Genomic DNA, 22066 nt, shown 5'->3' on the forward strand with positions numbered 1-22066 from the left:
GCAGTACTGCTGATACTTTACTGCGTACAAAAACCACAGGCTGGTGTCTCTGAGTGTGTAATACTCTTTAAACTGCAGTTTTTAACCTCTGACCTGTCCAGGGTGTACCCCGCCTCTCGCCCCTTGACAGCTGGGATAGGCTCCAGCACCCCCGTGACCCTGAAAAGGATAAGCGGAAGCGAATGGATGGACTTTAATTTACATTTAACTATTTTTTTCACTCAGAAGAAAAGGCGGGAAGAGCGGCTGGCTAAACCGACGTGATGACGTCAGACCGTGCGTATTCTGCTGTGATCCGGGAGATGCTGTCAGAGGTGAGTGTACCGCTGTCGGTGAACTGGCCGTTCGTATGAGGGTCCTCGGTGGAAGCAGACCGGCGGGTGTTCCGGTCCTCCTGCCGGCTGCCAGTGGCGGGGAGTGGGGGGGAGGAGCGGACTTTGCACCGGGGAAGGAGAGCTACCTGATAGCGGCTAGCTGTTAGCCGCTATCGGCTAACTGAGTCCTGGTGATATGCTTTTAGAGCTAACGATGCTAACGGTGCTAACGGAGCTGAACACGTTGCAGGACGGAGAAGCCTAGAAACAGTGCTACTCCAGGACGTAGACAGAGCCCTGACTCGGTGCGTGGGAGAGTGTTCGGGTCATTGCACTCACCACCAACAAACACCGTACCTGCGCTCAGACGCACACTGAGGTACAGGTGATGGATACCTGTGCAGGTGTTTGCTCTGAGAAACCAGTCTGTGGATGAATCAGCTGATGGGTGCACTAGTGACAGGTGAAGGCTCTGGGGTGTCTCAGGTGTGTTTTCATTTTCAGTAAGAAACATGTACCTGCTGGCGTTACTCAGGTACAGCTCCTCCACCTGTGAGGTCCAGGTGTTCTTATTTCCACCCCATCAGTGTCCAGCATCACGTTCAGGTCATCCCATCTCAGATCACAGTGGGTTTTTACTTCCCAGCTCCACAGTAAACTTCCTGTCAAAGCGAGTTTTTACTCCCCACTGTTGTCAAGTGCCTGCTCACAGGGGCCTGACAGCATTATTGTGGGGTCTGTACCTCACAGTAGAAAGCACTGTGAGGCAACTGATGTTGGGATTTAGTGCAACATAAATACATCAGAGTTGAATAAAAAACGTTGAACGGCAAAACAAGCAGTGACAGACTGGGAATGGTTTACGGATGAATTTCACAATACTGCAAAATAACCACATAGAATAATATTTGATTCTAAACATCCAAACATTAAACAGGAACACTGAGACAGATCAGAGAACTGGAGTGAGCCGTTACATTCATTCCACTCATATTCATTAGTTTCGGTGAATTTCCACAGTGGGTTTGATGTTTCACTCTGGTTTTTATTGGTTTCACTGCTGGTTTTGGTGTTTTTAATGATTGTTGTAAGGAGGGCATGTGTCAGAGGCAGATTTATGAAAAGACTTTTAAAGACGCCCACAGTGTCGCTAAACGCGACCATCACCTCTCTGTAGTTTTAGTTTAGTGTTGGTGAGAGTGAGGCAGGCTCTGTGGAGATCCTCTGTACATCAGTTAGTGCAGAGTCACTGTGGGCTGAGCAGGAAAACCCCACAGTGACATTTACAGTGCAGATGGGGGCGGGTGCAGTGCTACTGGGACTGTCATCACATTATTGTCCTCCAACAGGCCTCAGCATGGCACACGCAAAGTATAAAGACACGAGGGGTGGCTCAAGACTTTGGCACAGTACTGTCCATGCTGAGGGTTTAATAATGAGAGGAGAAAAAAACAAACATGTGATTGGTTCATGTCTCAGTCCGATATGACCCCAGGGGTCGTGACCTTTGCTATCAGACGCGATCCGAGTTGCTCTGCAGGGCCGAGGAGGAGCACGCTCAGGCGTGCAGCAGGTGGTGAGGTCGGAGCTCAGCACAGGTCACCTCTGTGGGTTTGGACTGCCGGCTGAGGGTGGAGGCGGAGGGGCAGGTTTAGAGCAAAAGTGATGCTTTGCCTCCGTGTTCATGGTCGTGGAGATTATCGACTCATCAGGGAGCTGCTGGAGAAGAAGCTCCACAGATTAGCCAATGAGTGTGCGGTTTCACAGTCAGACACGCCCCTCGCCGTGATGCCAGTGCTCGTCTTGAAACCTCGTAGCAGAGCTCCTGAAAGCTTTGGGCGATGGGCATCTGTGGTTGTAGATGGAGCTCTGTCCGTCATGGCAGGGTGGAGGCTGGCCTGCCTGATCCTGACCGGTCCGGCCGCTGCATGCTGAGGCTGTCGGGGCTCCGCCCACACCGTGGTTCTGCGGCATGCTGTTTCCAGCCTGACTCAGGCTGCGGGGGGATTCCCTATGGGGAACGCCGCTCGCATTAACCCTTTGTTTCAAGTGAGTCGGCAGCTTCCAGGCGCAGTGGGAGGAAAGGTGTTTAGGTGAGATGAGTGTGAGCTGGAATCCCCCGCCGGCTCCACGGTGGAACCATCCAGCTCACGTCTACTGACACGCTTCCTGCCTCGCCGTCCGGCGCTCTGGCCTCATCTACGTGCCCCTCAAACCCGGCTTCATCGAGCACCGATCGATAATCAGTCTGATCGACCGGTCCCGGTGTGAGGATGTGAATTTCCTCTCTGATCTTTATTAAATCTCACCACTGCACCACAGACCTGATTCTACTTCCTGTTTTCATTAATAGCAGTCTGTGTGTGTGTGTGTGTCAGCCTTGGGGTTGAAATGTCTCTAAGAACATTCATTTATTTTCACGTCACTGATGGAATCATTTATTTACTGATTGAAAATCAGGTAATGTGATCAGACACGAACACGAAAACAGTCCAGTTTCTTTGAACCTGCTTTTACTGTGAAAGGTGACGAGAGGTCGAGTAAAGTAAACGAGGGTCGCTGACAGTTTCGAGGTTCGTGCACACATAACTGAAAAGTAGAAATAAACTTTATTTAAAACAATTGAAACAACACCATCCCTTCATTCATGATTCAGTCATTTTTATTGTCTGTTTGTGCAGATTCATTTGATCAAAAACAAACTGTTAAATATTCTGGTGTAGGGCTGGGCTATATCATACCGTTCACGGTAATACCGGTATAATTTTGGGCAAAGATAGAAAAATGAAATATCGCGATAGAATATGGGTAAAACGCACATGCGCAGTGCCTTTGTTTACATACGCACACGTCGGAAAAAGCATGGCGGCGAAAGCAAATCGTTGAATGAAACGGATGAAGCAGAACTGGTTTGTAAAAATGCTGCAGCTTCACTGGTGTGGAACTGGTTTAGCTTTTGTCCGTCAGACACACAACAAAGCACTATTTTTGGTAGAGCATGCTAGCGGGCCGTCGTTATCACCGTGTTGTTTGGAAAATACGGCACACTTAAAATCAATCCTTTGATTTTTCTGAAAATCGACAGAGCCCCTTATAATCCCGTGAGCCTTATGTATGAATTCTGGTTGTGTTTACTGACCTGGAAACGATTTTATGTACACGGCGCTCGAAAATCTGTCAAATGTTTTAGTACGACTTTGCTAAACTACGAAGCCGCACCGCTTGATGGATTGTCGGAGCATTACGGCTATCGTAGGCAGGAGCCTCGCGGAGTGATACGTACTGTGCTTCAACATAATATTACCGTATTGTGTGTGTATAACCTCTTTTTAAGTTTTGTGGATGTTGTGCATGGTTATGCTGAGGATATGTCGGCCAGTTTCCACTGGAAATGACTTTTGGTTAGACTGTCAGCAAGGAATTTGCATTTGCACTGTTACGTTTTTATATAACTTTAATTCACATAAAAAAACAGCTGCTTGTTTAAGTGAAAATACATTGATTTTTTTTTTTTGCACTAATAAAGTTGTGGAGTTGTAAAGTATTTTGTCTAGTGTCAGTTATATCGTTATCGCAAATTTTCAAATGTATATCGTGATAAATATTTTTGATCATATCGCCCTGCTCTAATCTGGTGTTTCCAACCTCTGGCTCAGGGCCTGGTGAGGGCCCAGAGCTCAGTGTGAGAGGTCAGCACAGCAAGACAAAAGCAACTTCTTTGTTTTTGTAAATAACATTGTTATTAATGATGATCAGAAATCTGAAGGTTTGTGGGGAGGGGGTGGTCAAACATGTGGTCCCAGGGCCCAAAGAGGTCGGTGCTCCTGATCAGCAGCTCGGAGACGATGACAGGAAGCTGTGGAAAGTTCAGAGAAGAGGTTTAAGCTCGTGTGATGTAAACATGGAAACACTGATGACATCAGGCTGATTGTTGTCTGATTTCTGAATGAACAGATGTTTGACAGGAAGCGGCGCTTCGGGTAGAGCGCTCTCGGTTTCTGGGTTCCTGCTGTGTGTGTGGGCCCGGCTGCTCTGAAGGTCGCGGCGTCCTCCGACTGTATTAGACAGGAAGTTGCTTTCAGAATAACGGCCGACATTGTGCTCAGATTTGTCTGCATTAAATCGGCTCATTGGCGGTGCTGATTGCCGCGCCATGCCCGGTGATATGGACTGATTGAGCGTGTGCGGGCGCGCTGAGTGCTTTGTGGGCAGCTAAATGGAGGCGGACTGGAAATCATGGGCAGGGGATTCAGCGGAAGCCGCTGCTGCGTAAACTCCATAATGGATCCATCAGCACGCATTGTGCTGAGGGATGAGCTGCGAGCGCACACAACACAACGACAGCAACAACAATGCAGCGGCAGCTAATCGCCCTGCAGCGCACCGCCATCTCCTCCATATCTGCTCCGGCGCAGCAGCCCGTGTGATCGGTTCAGCTCGCGTGTCAGCAGATTGGTGCAAAACTTCTGCTCCGTCCAAGTGATGAGCAGGAAAACTCCATCAGCTCCATCAGCCTGCACGCACGCTCACAAAGCCATCGCTCTCCTGTATCGCTGTGATCAATATGATTGATGGACCATCAATGGGCCTGACGCACCGACCCCACTACTTCCTGTCTGACAGGAAGCGCTGCAGTGCTGCGTCACAACACGCATGGCAGTAATGATCACAGTGATAATAATCATCAGTGTTATTGATCATATTGATCATGTTGGTATGAGTCATTCATGGTTTGTAAACAGTGATACACACTGTGTGTGTGTGTGTGTGTGCGTGTGCGTGTGTGTGTGGCTGTGTGTGTGTGTGTTGCTGTGTGTGTGTGTGTGTGTGTGTGTGTGTGTGTGTGTGAGATTGGAGTCCCGGGTGACGTCACACACCTGAGCATCATCACACACAAACGCTGACAAGCAGCTTTCAGTCACAACAGAAATACACTCTAACATCTGTCCAGCTGCTTTAATACACCTGAGCAACAGGTAATCAGGGTCTTGGGGGCAGAGCCTATTCCAGCTCCACTGTTTAAGCTTTTCCACTTTCCGCTCTGACAGTTCAAACCCTCCTGATTTCCTGCTGTGACAGCCCGGTGCACATGTGTCCTTATATGGAGCGTGTGGGCGTGGCTGCACACAGACGCTGAGCGTGCACCTGTCGCTTTACACCGAACCTGATTCACTGACGCTCAGGTGTTTCATGACTCTGAAGAGTGTATGAAGAGTATATGACTCCATCTGTGAGTAACAGCTCTCATCTGCCCTCACAGGAGACCCCGCCTCCCGCACAGGAGACCCCGCCTCCCCGCATCCTGCTGGTGGAGGCGTTTTACGGCGGCTCGCACAAACAGCTTATGGACCTGTTGAAGGAAAACATCGCAGGCTGCTCCGTCTTCACGCTACCTGCCAAAAAATGGCACTGGAGGGCAAGAACAGCGGCGCTCTACTTCAGCCAGACCATCCCCGCCTGCCCGTCATACAGGTGAGACCCAGACAGGTAACACAATCCACACTTTAACCCTCACTGTGGGGTGGCTGTGGTTTAAACCTGCATTTAAAAGTGCATTTTCTGAAGAAACTGCAGTGTGAATGCTGAAATCTCAATGTATGCACTGAAATTAATTAATTGCTGAATTTCAAGTTAAAAATTTTGAATGAGATGAAAAATACAGAAATTTTCACTTGAAAACCAAAGTGCAGAACTTTTGAAAGCTGATGTTCACACAGCAGAAGTTGGAAAATAGCTGAAAATGTTTAAATGTAAATTAGAAAAACTTAAGTAATGGGAAATGAAAATTTAGAGTCAGAAAACATCTGAATGAATATTATGATATGAAGTTCATATTCTTTAAATCACTGAATGACTAAAATGTGATCCCTCCACTTGGATCCACACAGTTTTGAAAGCTTTGAAAGACACGCTGTTGGAAAGAGAACAACGATGGCGACGTTGAGGGTAAAATGATGGCTGTAGAGCAAACACTGTGGACACAGCAGCAGTTGAAAGAGAAGTGTTTAAGATGAATCTTGGCAGAGTGAGAGAGAGCTCGTTAAGCAGGTGTGAGCCTGGTTGCTATAGTGACTGCACCCAATGGCTCCATACACACGCACACAGACATGCACCTCACTTCTGCTGCTTAAAATAAACAGGAAAGTCAGCCCGAAACAAATCGTTCCCAAATCAAAAGTACACGTCGTATTGAGAAAATTCTTTCACCGTGAGCACCAGCAATGTCTAGTCTACTGAATTCTCAGTTTTCATGCCTGTGGAGTTTATTATATGGGCGTGACGACAGTGTAAAGACAGCCTGTACTTCTGATTTTCAAACGAACCTTCTGAGCCATTTTAACATTAGTCTATGGAAGAGTTGGAGGGAGGAGGCTGTGCATTGGTGACATTTATGACAGAACCATAACACCTATTACAATAATAAACACATTGGATGAAAGAGGACAGCGATGGCTACATTTTGAGGGTAAAATCATACCTGTAGAGCAAACGCTGTGGACACAGCAGCAGTTTAAAGAGAAGATTTCAAGATTAATTTTTTCGCTCCTCTCACTCTAGCAGTTGAGCTGTCTCACTCTAGCACCAACATTCCGTCCCATATACACCCATTATAAACTCTGAAATGGGTGAAAAAAAGCATGACACTTTGTGTTGCTCTGAGGAGATTTGCCAAAATTCTGTATCTCCCACAACAATGATAGTGTCATTTTCTGAAAGCCAGCAAAAATACCTACGTTTTGATGTATAATTTGTGGGGGTTGAGGGAAAATTGAGCAAGTAGCAAGTTGTTCGGACATGAAGAGAAGATTGAAAAAGGACAAGTGGCCCACTCAAAGCCAACTGCATAGCAACCATAACAACGCATGTATTTTCTGAAAAATCACAAAGATGAAACTCAAAACTTAAAGAGGGATAAGATGAAAACGGTAACAGACATGAAAAAGCTGAATCATACATGAATAGCCCAATAATTTGTGAACATTTTAAAGTGTGAATGGAGTTTCTACATGAAAGTATGAGGAAGTAGTTAAGTTTCAAAAACGAGCAAGTTTTAGCAGAATTGCGGAAATTTCCCATTCATTTTGATGGGACAAAAAATTGCACAAAAAGCTTAATATTTTAAAAAGTATAATAGCTATAACTACCAAAAGTCATAGCACCCATCTCCAGAAATAGCAGAATAGTTTAAAGTTTGAACGGTGAAAATAGCACAAAAATTGTGGGAGTAGTTAAAGTCCAAAAAACGTACAGAAGCAACTAGAAAAATAAAGAATAAAGAGAAACAGGAACTCAATAGTGTGGATGCTTAATCAGCATCCACACAATAAAGATTTGAAGAACAATACTGTGAATGCTTTTCAAGCATTCACACTAACTACACCAAGGCTGGAAATGTAAGCTGTGTCAGAAAGAGCAGAGGACCGCAGACGGAACCCTGAGGAACCCTGCCTCGTGGAACCTCTTTAATGAGCGTGCTCAGATTAGGTGTCATGCGATTTGTTCTGATAAAGTCCATGTGACCAACATCAGCACCTTTGTCCTTGTGCTGGTAGCAGCGAGCTACACATCCGCTCAGCAGGCCGTTCCAACAAACCAACCAGCATGCTTTGCAGTCTCACAAGGGCTAGTTTGAGCGTTTGTTTCTAACACCTTTAGCGTCCTGTGGAGCTCGGGCTGGTCGGGCGCTCAGCTCAACATTTAGGTGATGTCATCAGTAACTGCAGCAGCAAACAGAGCTTCGAGTTCCAATCCAACTTTATTTATAAAGCACTGTAAAACAGCCAGCACAGGCGCAAAGTGCTGCACAGGACATAAGAACAGCAGATACAAGGAAACGGCAAAAGAATAAGCTCTACATTAAAAAACAACAACATCCAGTCAACTGAAAGCCATCGTCTCTCTGGGTGAAGACATTTAAAAACAGAGGCCCGTCTAATCTGTGGAGGCAGATGGTTCCACAGTGTTTCATACAGACGTGTCTACAGATGTCATCACATCCCAAACTCTCTGTCTGACGTGTCCACAGCGACTCACCGTAACCAGGCAGGGATCACAGCGACCTGAAACTGCCACTCTGACAAGCTGCTGATTCATATCTGATCACATCAGAGAGTGCAGATCAATACCACCGTTCTTACAGGGACAACGCTCTGACTCATCCTCGGAGCAAAGATTCATCATCTCGCCACGCTGACCTTTGACCTCCTACTCCTTCAAAACACCGAGGTGTGACGAGCCACCGGCCTCTGATCTCTCTGTGTGGGTTAGACTCTGTCACCAACTGTATGAGGACATGTCCGTGTGTGTGCCCCCCCCCCTCCCAGAGCATGAAAGAAGCAGGGACTTTTATTTTGAAAACTCACTCTGACATTACTCAGCAAAGCCACGAACCATCACTCAAGCATCCATGTGAGCCCTGAACGCTTACTGGCCCTCTCCATCAGTGCAGCCCAGGAGAAGGAGCTCCTCCTCCGGCCTTACACCATCACCTGCTCGAAGCAGGAAGCAGGCGTCGGCTCTGCAGTTCACTGAGGATGAGATGATCAGCTGAGCTGCTGACACGCTGTCTGCACCTCCTTCATCGTCTCCTCTTTCTGCAGGCTCCTCTTCAGCAGCTCCGTCCTCAGCTTGTGTGAGCTGGCGGCTCTCAGACCGGATCTGGCCCGGCTCAAGAAGGTGCTGTACTTCCACGAGAACCAGCTGCTTTATCCGGTCCGCCGACACCAGGACAGGGACTTCCAGTACGGCTACAACCAGGTGCTCTCATGGTGAGTGTGTTTGTACGGGGTGGGGGAGTCCATGTCGTGCTGCGTTTGTAGAGCCTAACCAGAAGGTACTGCTGGGTCCAGGGTGTGGGCTGTGACACCATTAGGCTGTGAGGGTGATGCAGACAGCAGCAGAAACCATGTGCTTCGGTAACTATCATTACCGTCATTGGAGCGTGTCAGCTGGTCTGGGGTTTGTGCTGGTCTGGAGCTGGCGGTGTGCCACAGAAAGCTGCCGATCAGCTTCCTGTCAGCTGTCTGAGTAATGGCTACTCTGATGTTCGTACTGCCAGCATCCAGCCCGTAAACTGATTATTGATTATTAGCTGATTGATGCGCTGTGCTCTAGTTTGCCTTGGTGAGGCAGTGTGTGATTGGTTAATGAGCTGCTGGGATGCGATTGGTTAATTGCAGGGGCTGTAGTGTTCATTAATCAGCGGCGGGACAGTAACGAGCGGCAGAAAACTGATTGTTGTTGATCTGCGGGCAGCTCGTCAATAAGCCGAGCCGCTCCGTCTCCTCTAACGTGGTTACAGTGCCATCAAATAACACAGCAGGGATCGTTAGCAGATGTCTGATTGGCCCGCGCCCAGCGGTGTCCGCACGCCTCCCCGCAAAGCCTCAGTCCAAACTAATGTATCTGATCTGGATCACTGCATGGAGGCGTGTCTTCATGTTCACCTGAAGCTTAAACGTGACCTATGTAAACCTGCAGACAGCGGGTCCTTACGCTCCTGCCCAGGTTCTCCTCAGAGTTAGTCTGAACTTCAGGACGTAAACACAGGTGTACCTGTTCCAGGACGAAGCTCTGACCTCAGGTCAAAGTTCACGTTACACAGGTGTGTATAGGTCAAAAGCTCCAGGTGCAGACACGGCTACACACTATAAGTAAATAATTTCTATGTGAGGGCAGCCAATCAGAGTTTAGTTGTCTTAAAGTGGGAGGAGCTACAGCAGCTTGTTTCAGACAGGTGAGCTGAATCTCAGGTAAACTGCAGAGCGCGGCCTTCAGTGATGGAGCTTCATGTCCTCTGTCTCACCTGTGAACGTGTGTGTGTGTGTGTGTGTGTGTGTGTGTGTGTGTGTGTGTGCGACACCAGCCTGGTGGCAGATGTCGTGGTCTTCAACTCCCGCTTCAACATGGACTCCTTCCTGTCATCCATCCCCTCCTTCATGAACAAGATCCCAGACCATCGCCCCAAAGACTTGGACCGCCTCATCAGGCCCAAGTGTGTGGTCCTGAACTTCCCGCTCCAGTTTCCTGATGTCAGCAGGTCAGTACACGGCAAACCTGCAGTCCCCTAACTCCTGATTGTCCTGTAAATAGTTTGAATAACTTTGCTGTTTACAAATCGTGTGCATAGGTTACTAAAATGTATAATTTATATTTACATTTCAAGTTATGCAAATGATTCGTTAAACATGTTTGTGTTTGTTACAGTATCCTTTTTCTACTCAGATTTTATGTTTTTGCCTGATTTTTAGATGAGCTGTGTTGATACAGTCAGTAAATTCAGACCTGAGCTTGTGCTGAAAAGACTGACAACAAACAAGGCGAGGAAACTGTTTTTAAAGGTGAAATTTAGAGGTCAGAAACAGCCAATTATACTCCAGAGAGTTAAAGTAATGCAGTACATTACTTAGTTACTCCAGGATACAGATGTTTGATATACTACTGGTTACTTTACTTCCATGATCTGAAACACTGTCACTAATCACCCTGTCGTGATGAGGACGTCTGCTCTGCAGTGTCTCATGTGTCTCATGCTCCGCCCTCACACTGTGAGGAAGTGATGACACGGCCGCCATCCTCCACGTCCTCCTCCGCCATGCTCAACACAGGAAACAGGAGTGTTAACGCTCAGACTGAGGAGGAAGCAGAGAGCTCCATGAAATCTTCATTTCACTGAATAACATTTAAACTCTGTTTTCATAAAATAAAGAGATGGCAATCATCATGTTCTCGGTCAACTCGCTCCGAGAATGTGTGAGAGCGGAGAAACACAGTACAGCTGCCTCTGAACACACCTGAGCACAGCTCCCCTCTGAGACCAATCACAGCTCTGATTTAGCTCGTTAGCAGGTGTTCCTCGTTCTTTTCTGTGGCACAAGAAGGACGCCGCTGCTTGTTGGAGCGCGTGCAGTGTGGTGTTTGTGGTCTCCATCCATCAGGCGGCTCTGACAGGTGGACTCGTGTAACTGGATAGTGATTGACTTGCGGCGGTGCACAGACGGAGCATCCATCACGGCGAGGAGGATCAATGAGCGCATCACGTGAGCAGCAGGTGTCCTCCTGCCCGCAGTGTTTGCTCTTCTAAGCTTTGTCTGCTTTCATAGTGGCTGTCACCTCCTGCAGGTCAAACTCACTGAGTGGAGAACGACAACAGACCAACGAAGGTCTCTGACGCGTCCTCCTCTTCCTCCTGCAGCCTCGGCCTCTGCCTGCACCCACTGAAGTTGTCCAAAAAGTCGATACTCTGATATTAATCAATACTAAAGTCATATAGAATTAAGACATCACAATTAGGGCTGGGCTATATCATACCGTTCACGGTAATACCGGTGTAATTTTGGGCCACGATAGGAAAATGAAATATCGCGATAGAATATGGGTAAAACGCGCATGCGCAGTGCCTTTGTTTACATACGCACATGGCGGCGACGCAGAACGAGAAGAGCAAAAGCGGATCGTTGAATGAAATGGATGAAGCAGAACTGGTTTGTAAAAATGCTGCAACTTCAGTGGTGGAACTGGTTTAGCTTTCGTCCGTCAGATACACAACAAAGCACTATTTTTGGTAGAACATGCTAGCGGCCGTCGTTATCACCGTGTTGTTTGGAAAATACGGCGCACTTAAAATCAAACCTTTGATTTTTCTGAAAGTCGACAGAGCCCCTTATAATCCCGTGAGCCTTATGTATGAACTCTGGTTGTGTTTACTGACCTGGAAACGATTTTATGTACACGGCGCTCGAAAATCTGTCAAATGTTTCAGTACGACTTTGCTAAGCTACGAAGCCGCACCGCTTGATGGATTGTCGGAGCATTACGGCTGTCGTAGGCGGAGCCTCGCGGAGTGATACGTACTGCGCTTCAACATAATATTACCGTATTGTGTGTGTTTAACCTCTTTTTAAGTTTTGTGGATGTTATACATGGTTATGCTGAGGATATGTCGGCCAGTTTCCACTGGAAATGCCTTTTGGTTAGACTGTCAGCGAGGAATTTGCATTTGCACTGTTACGTTTTTATATAACTTTAATTCACATAAAAAAACAGCTGCTTGTTTAAGTGAAAATACATTGATGGTTTTTTTGCACTAATAAAGTTGTGGAGTTGTAAAGTATTTTGTCTCGTGTCAATTATATCGTCAGTTATATCGTTATCGCAAATTTTCAAATGCATATCGTGATAAATATTTTTGGTCATATCGCCCTGCTCTAATCACAATATCAATAACAACAGTGTCGTCTTTGCCTCCTCCATCTCTTTCTCTCTCTCACTCTCACTCACACACACACACACACACACACACACACACACACACACACACACACACACACACACAGTGTTTGGATTTCTAGCACAACACTGGCAGACCTGTTAACGTCCGCTCTCAGGGCTTCAGTGGAGCAGGTCACCTTTAATCACTCACAGTCACTGTGCACTGATGATGTGACGGTTCTCAGGTCGGTGAAGGGACAGATAATCTGTGTTGGTGTAAACAATGTGTGCGTTTAGAGTAGGGTTAGAGTATTGTCACTGATTTCAGTTTGGACGCAGTCAGAAATATTATAATTCTCATCATTTATCAGCACATATCCATATTTTATATCTATGTATAAATCAAAGCTGACACTGTGAGACTTCAGAGGTGTGAGCATCACAGCAGAGGCCTTTGTGTCAAAGTATTAGTCCTTTATTTATCCAGGTAAAAAATCTCATTGAGATTAAAAATCTCATTTTCAACAGAGCCCTGGCATCATGGCAACAAAGTAACTGAGGATAAAACAAAAACATGAAGGACATGTTCCTGGTCTGACTTTTTTTATAGCCGATAACCTTAAAATAAAACCATGAATCGACATGTAAACATTACCTGATGCTGCTGAAGTGCAGCAGATATAAGTCACAGAGGTTTGATTAGACACAGCTGAGAGTTTGTAATCTGAAAAAAAGTTTCTTCAGTTTGAACAGCAGAAATGAGGCTTTATTGTTGGAGGCCGACAGCAGTGAACACAACAGCAGACTGGTGCATAATGACCAGTGAAGAAAACAGAGATTTGTGATGGGAAATTGTTCTCTGAGTGCACTGAGAGAGAGAGCTGTGCAGGAAGTGTGATTTATCGTGGTGGAAGGAAAAACAGCAAAGTCAGGGAATTCATGACGATGTTTATCAAATGTGAAGCGTAGTTTGGATCTTCTTTTGCTGCTGGTTCAGTGGATTTTGTTTGGAGAGTCGCACACCTGTAGCATCAGAATCTGTGAGCTGTCGGCTTTCAGCCCCGACGGCGTGTCTGTGCGAGTAAGCCGACAGCTCACAGATTCTGATGCGTCGGGTCGGCGCTTTGTGTTTACGTCTTTGTGCCGAATCCGTGTACCTGCTCTCATTTACTGTTTTAGCTGTTTGGTCGTTGTTGAAATAGTTTTGTGAGCTTCAAACTGAGATTCTGGACTTGCTGATAAAATTCATTTATATTTAAAAATTGAGGATTTAATGAATCAATAACTCTTTTTTTTTTTTTCCAAGCTAAAATTGATTTTAATCGGAAAATCAATTTTTTTAAACCCACCCCTATTACAGAGATCCAAACACTGCGATACATCGGGGATCACTGACAGCAGCTGTTGTGTTCATGATGATCACACAGTAAAAGGACCACAGTCTCTGAGTCTTTGAGCTCAGGTGTAGAAAACCTGCACGCAGCCATGCACTGTGACAGAGCACAATCTGAGGATCAGCTGTCAGTGTTACTGCAGAGTCAGGCAGGAAGTGTCAGCCTGGGATGAAGTCGGTGTGCGTTTGGCGCTCTGGGCCGGGATGAAGTCTGTGTGCGTTTGGCGCTCTGGGCCGGGATGAAGTCTGTGTGCGTTTGGCGCTCTGGGCCGAGATGAAGTCGGTGTGCGTTTGGCGCTCTGGGCCGGGATGAAGTCGGTGTGCGTTTGGCGCTCTGGGCCTGGATGAAGTCGGTGTGCGTTTGGCACTCTGGGCCTGGATGAAGTCGGTGTGCGTTTGGCGCTCTGGGCCTGGATGAAGTCGGTGTGCGTTTGGCACTCTGGGCCTGGATGAAGTCGGTGTGCGTTTGGCGCTCTGGGCCTGGATGAAGTCGGTGTGCGTTTGGCGCTCTGGGCCTGGATGAAGTCGGTGTGCGTTTGGCACTCTGGGCTGAGGTGAAGTCGGTGTGTGTTTGGTGCTCTGGGCCGGGATGAAGTCGGTGTGCGTTTGGCGCTCTGGGCCGGGATGAAGTCGGTGTGCGTTTGGCGCTCTGGGCCTGGATGAAGTCGGTGTGCGTTTGGCGCTCTGGGCCTGGATGAAGTCGGTGTGCGTTTGGCACTCTGGGCTGAGATGAAGTCGGTGTGCGTTTGGCGCTCTGGGCCGGGATGAAGTCGGTGTGCGTTTGGCGCTCTGGGCCGGGATGAAGTCGGTGTGCGTTTGGCGCTCTGGGCCGGGATGAAGTCGGTGTGCGTTTGGCGCTCTGGGCCGGGATGAAGTCTGTGTGCGTTTGGCGCTCTGGGCCTGGATGAAGTCGGTGTGCGTTTGGCACTCTGGGCTGAGGTGAAGTCGGTGTGCGTTTGGCGCTCTGGGCCGGGATGAAGTCGGTGTGCGTTTGGCGCTCTGGGCCTGGATGAAGTCGGTGTGCGTTTGGCACTCTGGGCTGAGGTGAAGTCGGTGTGTGTTTGGCGCTGTGATTATTGGTAATGAAGTAAATGCGCCGCAGTGATTTTTGACCTTCATTCCTTCGTGTTTAATCAGACTCAGAGGTGAGGTCATCGTCCTGATCACTGCACATTTATCAATAACATAATTACACCCCCCACCCCCACCCCACCCCACCCCCTGGCGTGGACACGCTCATGTTTTTATTGTCTCCAGTCAAACATCTAATTTATAAAATGGATTATTGAATCAAGTTTTCCCAGAAGCTTTAGAGGCAGAAACTCCACTGAGAGGCCGTCCAGCTCTGTGGGGAGGAGGAAACGACCTCCAGACACCCCCCTCCCCCTCTCGCCCCTCCCCTCCCCCCTGTGTTCCCACGTAAACTTTCCTGGAGCCTCTGCAGGATCTCAGAACAGTAACAGAGCAGCGTGCTCAGAGGAAGTGATGTCACCTTTGACAGTCCCCACTATGGGTCACTGTTTTCTAAATCTTAGGGGAGGGGCTTCCAGCTCTAAATGTGTCTGATTGGTTGATGACTCACAGCGGCTGCGGCTCATCAGGGGAGAAGACCGTTGTTGATGTGACAGCAGGACCCGTTAGCTCCTGATGCTAACGGGTCTGAAGTTTCTATCTCTGTGGTGGACACTACCTGCTCTGAGTGCGCTGCAGTCTCCACTCATTTCCTGTTTTTCTTTCTTTTTCAGGTTCTTGCCTAAACACAAACTCCTGCAGCGGCCTACTGAGCAGTCTCGTGTTGATGATATCATGTTGCAGGGCGAGCAGCAGCAGAGCAGAGCTCACGATGAAGATACGCCACGGTACAAATCCATCTCTGGTAAAACTCAAAGACTCAAAGAGTTTTGTCTCACGTCAGTTTGTGACCCGACAGGTGTGAGCAGCCTGCAGAGGGGGGCGTGGCCAGCCAGGTGAAGCCTTTGCACATCGTGTGGCCTCACAGGTGGTGAGTTCAGTCTGAAAGCCTTTACTTTGAAAACTCTTTTGAAAACTCTTTTAAACCAAGGCAGCGAAACAAAATAAAACACATTTCAGAATAAAAGATTTTACTATTTTTACTTTGAAAATGAAACCAGAATGAGACTTTTATATCAGCTGTAAAATAAACTCATGGAACATCAGACCTGAGCTAAACTGCCACAATAAACCTAAGAAAACAAACCTCGAATAAAGCTGTCATTTTAATTCAATGCACTTTTATTTCTACAGCGCCAAATGAAAACAACTGTCGCCTCAAGGTGCTTTATATTGTAAAGTCATTGTGATCATATGACCCCCTATGAGCAAGTACTTTGGAGACAGTGGGAAGGAAAAACTCCCTTTTAACAGGAAGAAACCTCTGGCAATGGCAGGGATAGCTCAGTAGGTAGAGTGGTTGCCCCATGATCGGAAGGTCGGGGGTTTCGACTCCACTGAACGGCTACCCTGAGGTACCCCTGAGCAAGGTACCGTCCCTACACACTGCTCCCCGGGCGCGGCACTGGTGGCTGCCCACTGCTTCACTGGCTGAATGGGTTAAATGCAGAGGAGTAATTTCCCTATGGGGACTAACGCATACACATTATTACATATTATTATTATTATTATTATTATTATTATCCAGCAGAACCAGGCTCAGGGAGGGGCGGGGCCATCTGCTGTGATTGGTTGGGGTGAGAGAAGGAAGACAGGATAAAGACATGCTGTGGAAGAGAGACAGAGATTAATAACAGATATGATTCAATGCAGAGAGGTCTGTTAACACATAGTGAGTGAGGTAGAAACACCCAGTGCATCATGGGAATCCCCCGGCAGCCTACGTCTATTGCAGCATAACTAAGGGAGGATTCAGGGTCACCTGGTCCAGCCCTAACTATATGCTTTAGCAAAAAGGAAAGTTTGAAGCCTAATCTTGAAAGTAGAGATAGTGTTTTAAATACTCTAGGAACAACAAGTAGGCCTGCAGTGTGAGAGCGAAGTGCTCTAATAGGGTGATATGGTACTACAAGGTCATTAAGATAAGATGGGGCCTGATTATTTAAGACCTTGTATGTGAGGAGCAGGATTTTGGATTCTGGATTTAACAGGAAGCCAATGAAGGGAAGCCAGTACAGGAGAAATCTGCTCTCTCTTTCTAGTCCCTGTCATTTATGTTATTTTATTATGAAAAGTTCTGTTATATTGAAAGGAAAGCTCTTATTTTGAAAGTAAAAAACAGCTAATTTCACAGAATCTTCAGCTTTTATTTTGAAGCTTTGAGACAGTTTCCTGCTGTTTGTCAGGTTGAGTGAGTGAAATGTTAATGAAGACGTATAAAAAGTTTCACAGCGTGAGGCTGCAAGTTCACTTTCATTAAAACACAAATCCTCTATCATCATGAAGTAATCAGACTACAGTTACAGCAGGTGGAGGCTTGTAAACATGACGTGTTGCAGTGTGAGGCTGATGGTGAGCGTCGGCGTGTGCACCTCACCTTGCGTTGTATCGGTGACAAAGCGGCGTGCTGTAAGCTGCTGTGGTGGCACAAACACAGATGGATTACGGCTGCGGCGACAAGGATTTCCTGTTAATCTCTGATTGAAGCTGCAGCTCATCAGGCTTTAATCTGAGCCTGGCCCCGATCCTCAGATTACAGCCTCTTACTGCTGAGGGGGGGCTTCCAGGTGAACACGGTGCTGGAGCTCGATGAATATTAATGAGCTCTTGGCCCTTCACTGAGCATGCACACAAAAAACTGAAAACAGACTGTCAGCAAATGGGGCTTTTATTTTGAAATTATGCTTTAAAGCAGCCTGCTAAATTCCTGTAACTAAATGGTAAATGGTGATTTTATTTATATTTTATTATTTTATTATCTGATAAAATAATTGACTTTTCACTATTGTAATGTTCTCTAACTAAGGCCTTTTATTTTGAAAAACAAATCACCCTACTTTCTATAACTGACTCTTACTGTGAAAGTCTTGACAGTATGAACTATCTAACTGAGCTTTTACTTTGTAAATCTGTCAGCAGTATTGAGTCTGAATAGATTTTATTGTGAAATTTGAAGATTGCTGTGATTGATGGATCAGTTTCATGTGACAGGTGGCATGTTTCTGGTAGTTTATAGATGTATGACATCATCAGTGTGAGACCTGATTGGTGACTGGAGCATTATTGGTAGGCGATCAGGATGATTGCGATCAGTTTTCGGGCTGATGGCGGACGCTGCAGCTTCCTGTGTGGATGAATTTGAGGGTTCTGGTGACTGAGAGGTTGATCCTGTTAATTACGCTCTCAGACCGAGAAGGCGGGGGTGGTAACTCTCTGTCCTCCCCGTCACGGCGATGCTCGGGGAGGAGGATTGGAGGCTCGCTGAAGGACTGAAAGGTTTGCGGGAAATGAGGGAATTATCTGAGGCTGGCCGGAACGAGCTACGAATTTGTTGCCGCTGCGGCTGCTGTTTGACCTTCACTGTGTAAGCAGAGGATCAGGTGGAGGCGACCACCAACACCTGACGCCACACAGAAAGTCACCTACATGCAGGAAACAGGAAGCAAACAGCAGCTGGGCGTGTTCTTCTGTTGGCTTGTCCCAAGCACTGCTGACCTCTGACCTCTGACATCACAGCCACCTGACCACCTTCAGACTTCACATACATGTATTAAAGTGTGTGTGTGTGTGTGTGTGTGCGCGTGCAGGGAGCATGATAAAAACCCTGAGCTGTTCTTCAGCACTCTGCTCAGACTGAAGGAGCGAGGACTCGACTTCCACCTGTCCGTGCTCGGAGAGACCTTCACCGACGTGCCCGGTACACACACAAATACACGCACACACACACGTGGGAAGGAAAAACTCCCTTTTAACCTCCAGCAGAACCAGGCTCGAGGAGTCCAGCAGCTTCTCCTCTCACTGGTTCTCAGGCGGCAGTTGAACCATCTTCTAAGGGTCAAAGGTCACTGCTGCCCCTGTGTTTCTAACGAATTGTATCATCAGCTGATGATGTGATTGTGTGTGTGTGTGTGATATTAAAGTTTTAGAGCAGCCTTTAAATCAGCTTCATGAGCACTGAATTTAATCCCATTAGGACGACTCTAATCGACTCTGATTGGCTAAGAGGGTCACAGTATTGATTGTGACACGCACACACACACATCTGCAAGTTATTTCATTCTGTTTATGACCTTCTCCTCCTTCCTCTCCTCCTACTGCAGAGATCTTCTCCTCCTCCAGACTCCTCCTGGAGTCCCACATCTTGAACTGGGGTTTCCTCCCCTCTAAGGAGGACTACCTGAGGGTTCTGTGTGAGGCTGATGTTGTTGTCTCCACTGCCAATCACGAGTTCTTCGGCGTCGCCATGTGAGTCACCTGTTTTACCTGCACCAGGGTTGATCCCATGCGCCTTTATACAGATTTACTCTCTGGTGTTCTGCAGCAGGAAGTTCCTATAGACAGAATAAAACCATAGTTTAATTATAATGTGAGGGTGACCAAACAGCAGAATTTTAAAGTAAAGGTCTTAGTTTTAAAATACAGAAATAAATTTCACGTGACCCCCCCCCACAGATTTCTGTTCTTCCACACAGTGTAAAAGCTGAGGCTTTTATTTTGTTGACATTTGCAGACACTTTTATGATGAAGCTCTTATTTTGGTGAACTGTGTCCTAATGCTGTTGTTTTGACCAGCTGTATGATGAAGCTTTTATTTTGGCGGGCCGTGTCCTTCTGTTGTTTTGATGGGCTGCATGATCAAGCTTTTATTTTGGCAGGCCGTGTCCTGGTGCTGTTATTTTGATGGGCTGTAGGCTGTATGAAGAAACTTTTATTTTGGTGAGCTGCGTCCTGTTATTTTGGTGGGCCGTGTCCTGTCATTTTGATGGGCTGTATGAAGAAGCTTTTAGTTTGGCGGGCTGTGTCCTTCTGTCATTTTGATGGACTGCATGATCAAGCTTTTATTTTGGTGGGCCGCATCCTTCTGTTATTTTGACGGGCTGTACATTGTATGAAGGAAGCTTTTATTTTGGCGGACCATGTCCTGCTGCTGTTATTTAGTGGTCATGTCTGAGTTTGTGTCCTTTAATAATTCAGCGTGAGCTGCTGCTGTTCGGGGTGCGTTTGATTCCACTGCAGGCGTCGCAGCGGTCGGTGCAGTCCTGATCTGAGAGTCTCTGCATCCCCCCCAGGCCTCAGAGTCTTCACTCAGGTGTCACATCAAGGACTCTTTGAAAGCGTCCAGAGTCCAGCAGAGTCCTGCAGGTGTGACTTCAGTCAGCCCGAATCAGCCAATCACACAGTTCGGAGCATCCGTATGATGTTCACCTGATTCATGTCAGCTCTATTGATCCCAGATGAGAGAAACGAGCACACACGAGGACTCTGCAGCACTGAGGAATCCAGCTAATGTTCAGACTGTTCACAGCAGTAATGATCGGGTCATTAGCGATCACATTATTGATCAATCGCTTCAGAGCAGCTGAACTCTCAGGCAGCAGCTCGCCTCTGCACTGATTGTTAATGATCAGGTTATTGATCAGTGAGTCACATCAAGGCAGTCACATGACCACATGGTCAAAAGTTCCTCTGCTAAAGAATCCTGCACTAATTACAGCAGAGAAGAAGAAGAGCGCCGTCCGAGGGGGCGATAGTGCACGCTAGTGTTAGCATGCTAACAGGCAGAGTGCTACTTAATCACTCAGACCTGCTGACTGAACAGGAAACTCAACAAAATAAAAACATCAGCAAAATAAATGCCTGCATGTAGATAGAAGGGGGGAAAGTACAAGTTTATTTTAACAAAATAAAAGCCTCTGTAAGGTGATAACTGAGGGGAAGTCAGTTCTGTTTATTCCTGGTTTCTCATTGGTCAGGACTCTCAGGTAATGGTAGCTGGTACAGGTGTGCAGAATGCTCTGCTCTCTCATTGGCTCTCAGGTGAGTCACGTGTTGAATGTGTTGCAGGTTGGAGGCGGTGCACTGCGGCTGCTTCCCTCTGTGTCCGAAGGCGCTCGTTTACCCCGAGATATTTCCAGGTGAGCACACCTGTGTCTCTGCAGCTTCTTCTTCTGCTGTCCTTAAAGGAGCACACCTGAACTACTACTTGTTCTCTAATGCAGCACAGTACCTGTACTCCACACCTGAGCAGCTCTGTAAGCGGCTGCAGGGACTCTGCAGGAAGCCCGACGTTGCCCGTAGACATATCGTCAAGGTAACAGCATTTCACCGATTAACTGTGTCGTGCGGTGACGACCTCCTCCGTCAGCATGTGGTTCTGATTCTGCAGGTGGACACCTCAGCCTACTCCTGGGCCGCCCTGAAGCCGCGTTTCCAGGATTTGTTGTCAGCCCCGTGTCCCTGAACACACCGCTGCCGCCATCGCGTCTGACCTGCGGCGCCACTGAGCTCAGAATCAGAGCCAACTCTGAGCCCACGAGTCTGGACTCGTTCTGGTCTCCTCAGACTGGGTTCTTGGAGGAGTTCTGTGCTGGACCCACAAAGAGGCCAATTCTTCCTCCACAGGACTGATCAGACTGGACCAGGTCCTGGTCTTGATCCTGGTTTAACTCTGGGTCCTAGTCCTGATCCTGGACCTGGTCCAGGACTCTGAAGTTTGTTTGTGGTTCTGCTGAAGATGCTGTAAAACTTTTCTGATATGTTTTAAATGGACTCGTTTGTTATTGATAAACATGACATAAAATCAGAATTAACACAATCACACGTTGTGTTGTTATTCAGGTATGGAAGCCCATTTATGCCAAAACACTGAGACAAATAAGAAAAACAAACGTTTATTTATTTGAAGTCATTTCTGAACCGTCACGCAGCCTTGAGCAGAACTGCCGTTATTGATCCGATTGATCGGTGGCAGAGACGCTTCACTTTTAAATTCAGTTTGATTTTGTTTCAGTAAAACCAAAAACCAGCCGCCGTACGTGAGTGAGGCGCTGTGCTCATGTGACACATGCTGTTTGAGAGCCGCGGAGGCCACTGCTTCCTGATTGGATGACCCCATCATCACTGCCAAACATTGTCTTGTAAAAACTGTTCTGGTCATGTGATCAACACCCAAACCTGGCCCAGGTGTTGGTCCTGGAAATTCCTTGAGGGGCGGAGCGTCAAAGGTTTAAAGAAAATG

At 47.2% G+C, this 22066-nt stretch overlaps 1 protein-coding gene across 5 annotated transcripts; it reads left to right on the plus strand.

The window, feature by feature from the left end:
* The first annotated feature begins 238 nt into the window (after positions 1-238).
* qtman (queuosine-tRNA mannosyltransferase) lies at positions 239-21643 on the plus strand. Of its 5 annotated transcripts, none has more exons than XM_084954875.1 (11): positions 239-314; positions 5575-5786; positions 8915-9082; positions 10180-10353; positions 15663-15776; positions 15848-15919; positions 18636-18745; positions 19149-19293; positions 20893-20963; positions 21048-21139; positions 21215-21643. In XM_084954875.1, exons 1-11 carry the CDS (start codon positions 264-266, stop codon positions 21287-21289), a joined length of 1284 nt encoding a protein of 427 aa, XP_084811001.1. In that variant the 5' UTR covers positions 239-263; the 3' UTR covers positions 21290-21643. The 5 variants fall into 5 exon arrangements, with proteins under 5 accessions (XP_084811001.1, XP_084811004.1, XP_084811002.1 ...); XM_084954878.1 differs by lacking the exon at positions 239-314 and adding an exon at positions 379-619; XM_084954876.1 differs by lacking the exon at positions 239-314 and adding an exon at positions 627-800 and having other exon boundaries at positions 21228-21643.
* The last annotated feature ends 423 nt before the right edge of the window (positions 21644-22066 follow it).

This window comes from Perissodus microlepis, chromosome 16 (genome assembly GCF_051167445.1).
Source record: "Perissodus microlepis isolate ML-2025 ecotype Zambia chromosome 16, ASM5116744v1, whole genome shotgun sequence".
Classification (NCBI taxonomy): Eukaryota; Metazoa; Chordata; class Actinopteri; order Cichliformes; family Cichlidae; genus Perissodus; species Perissodus microlepis.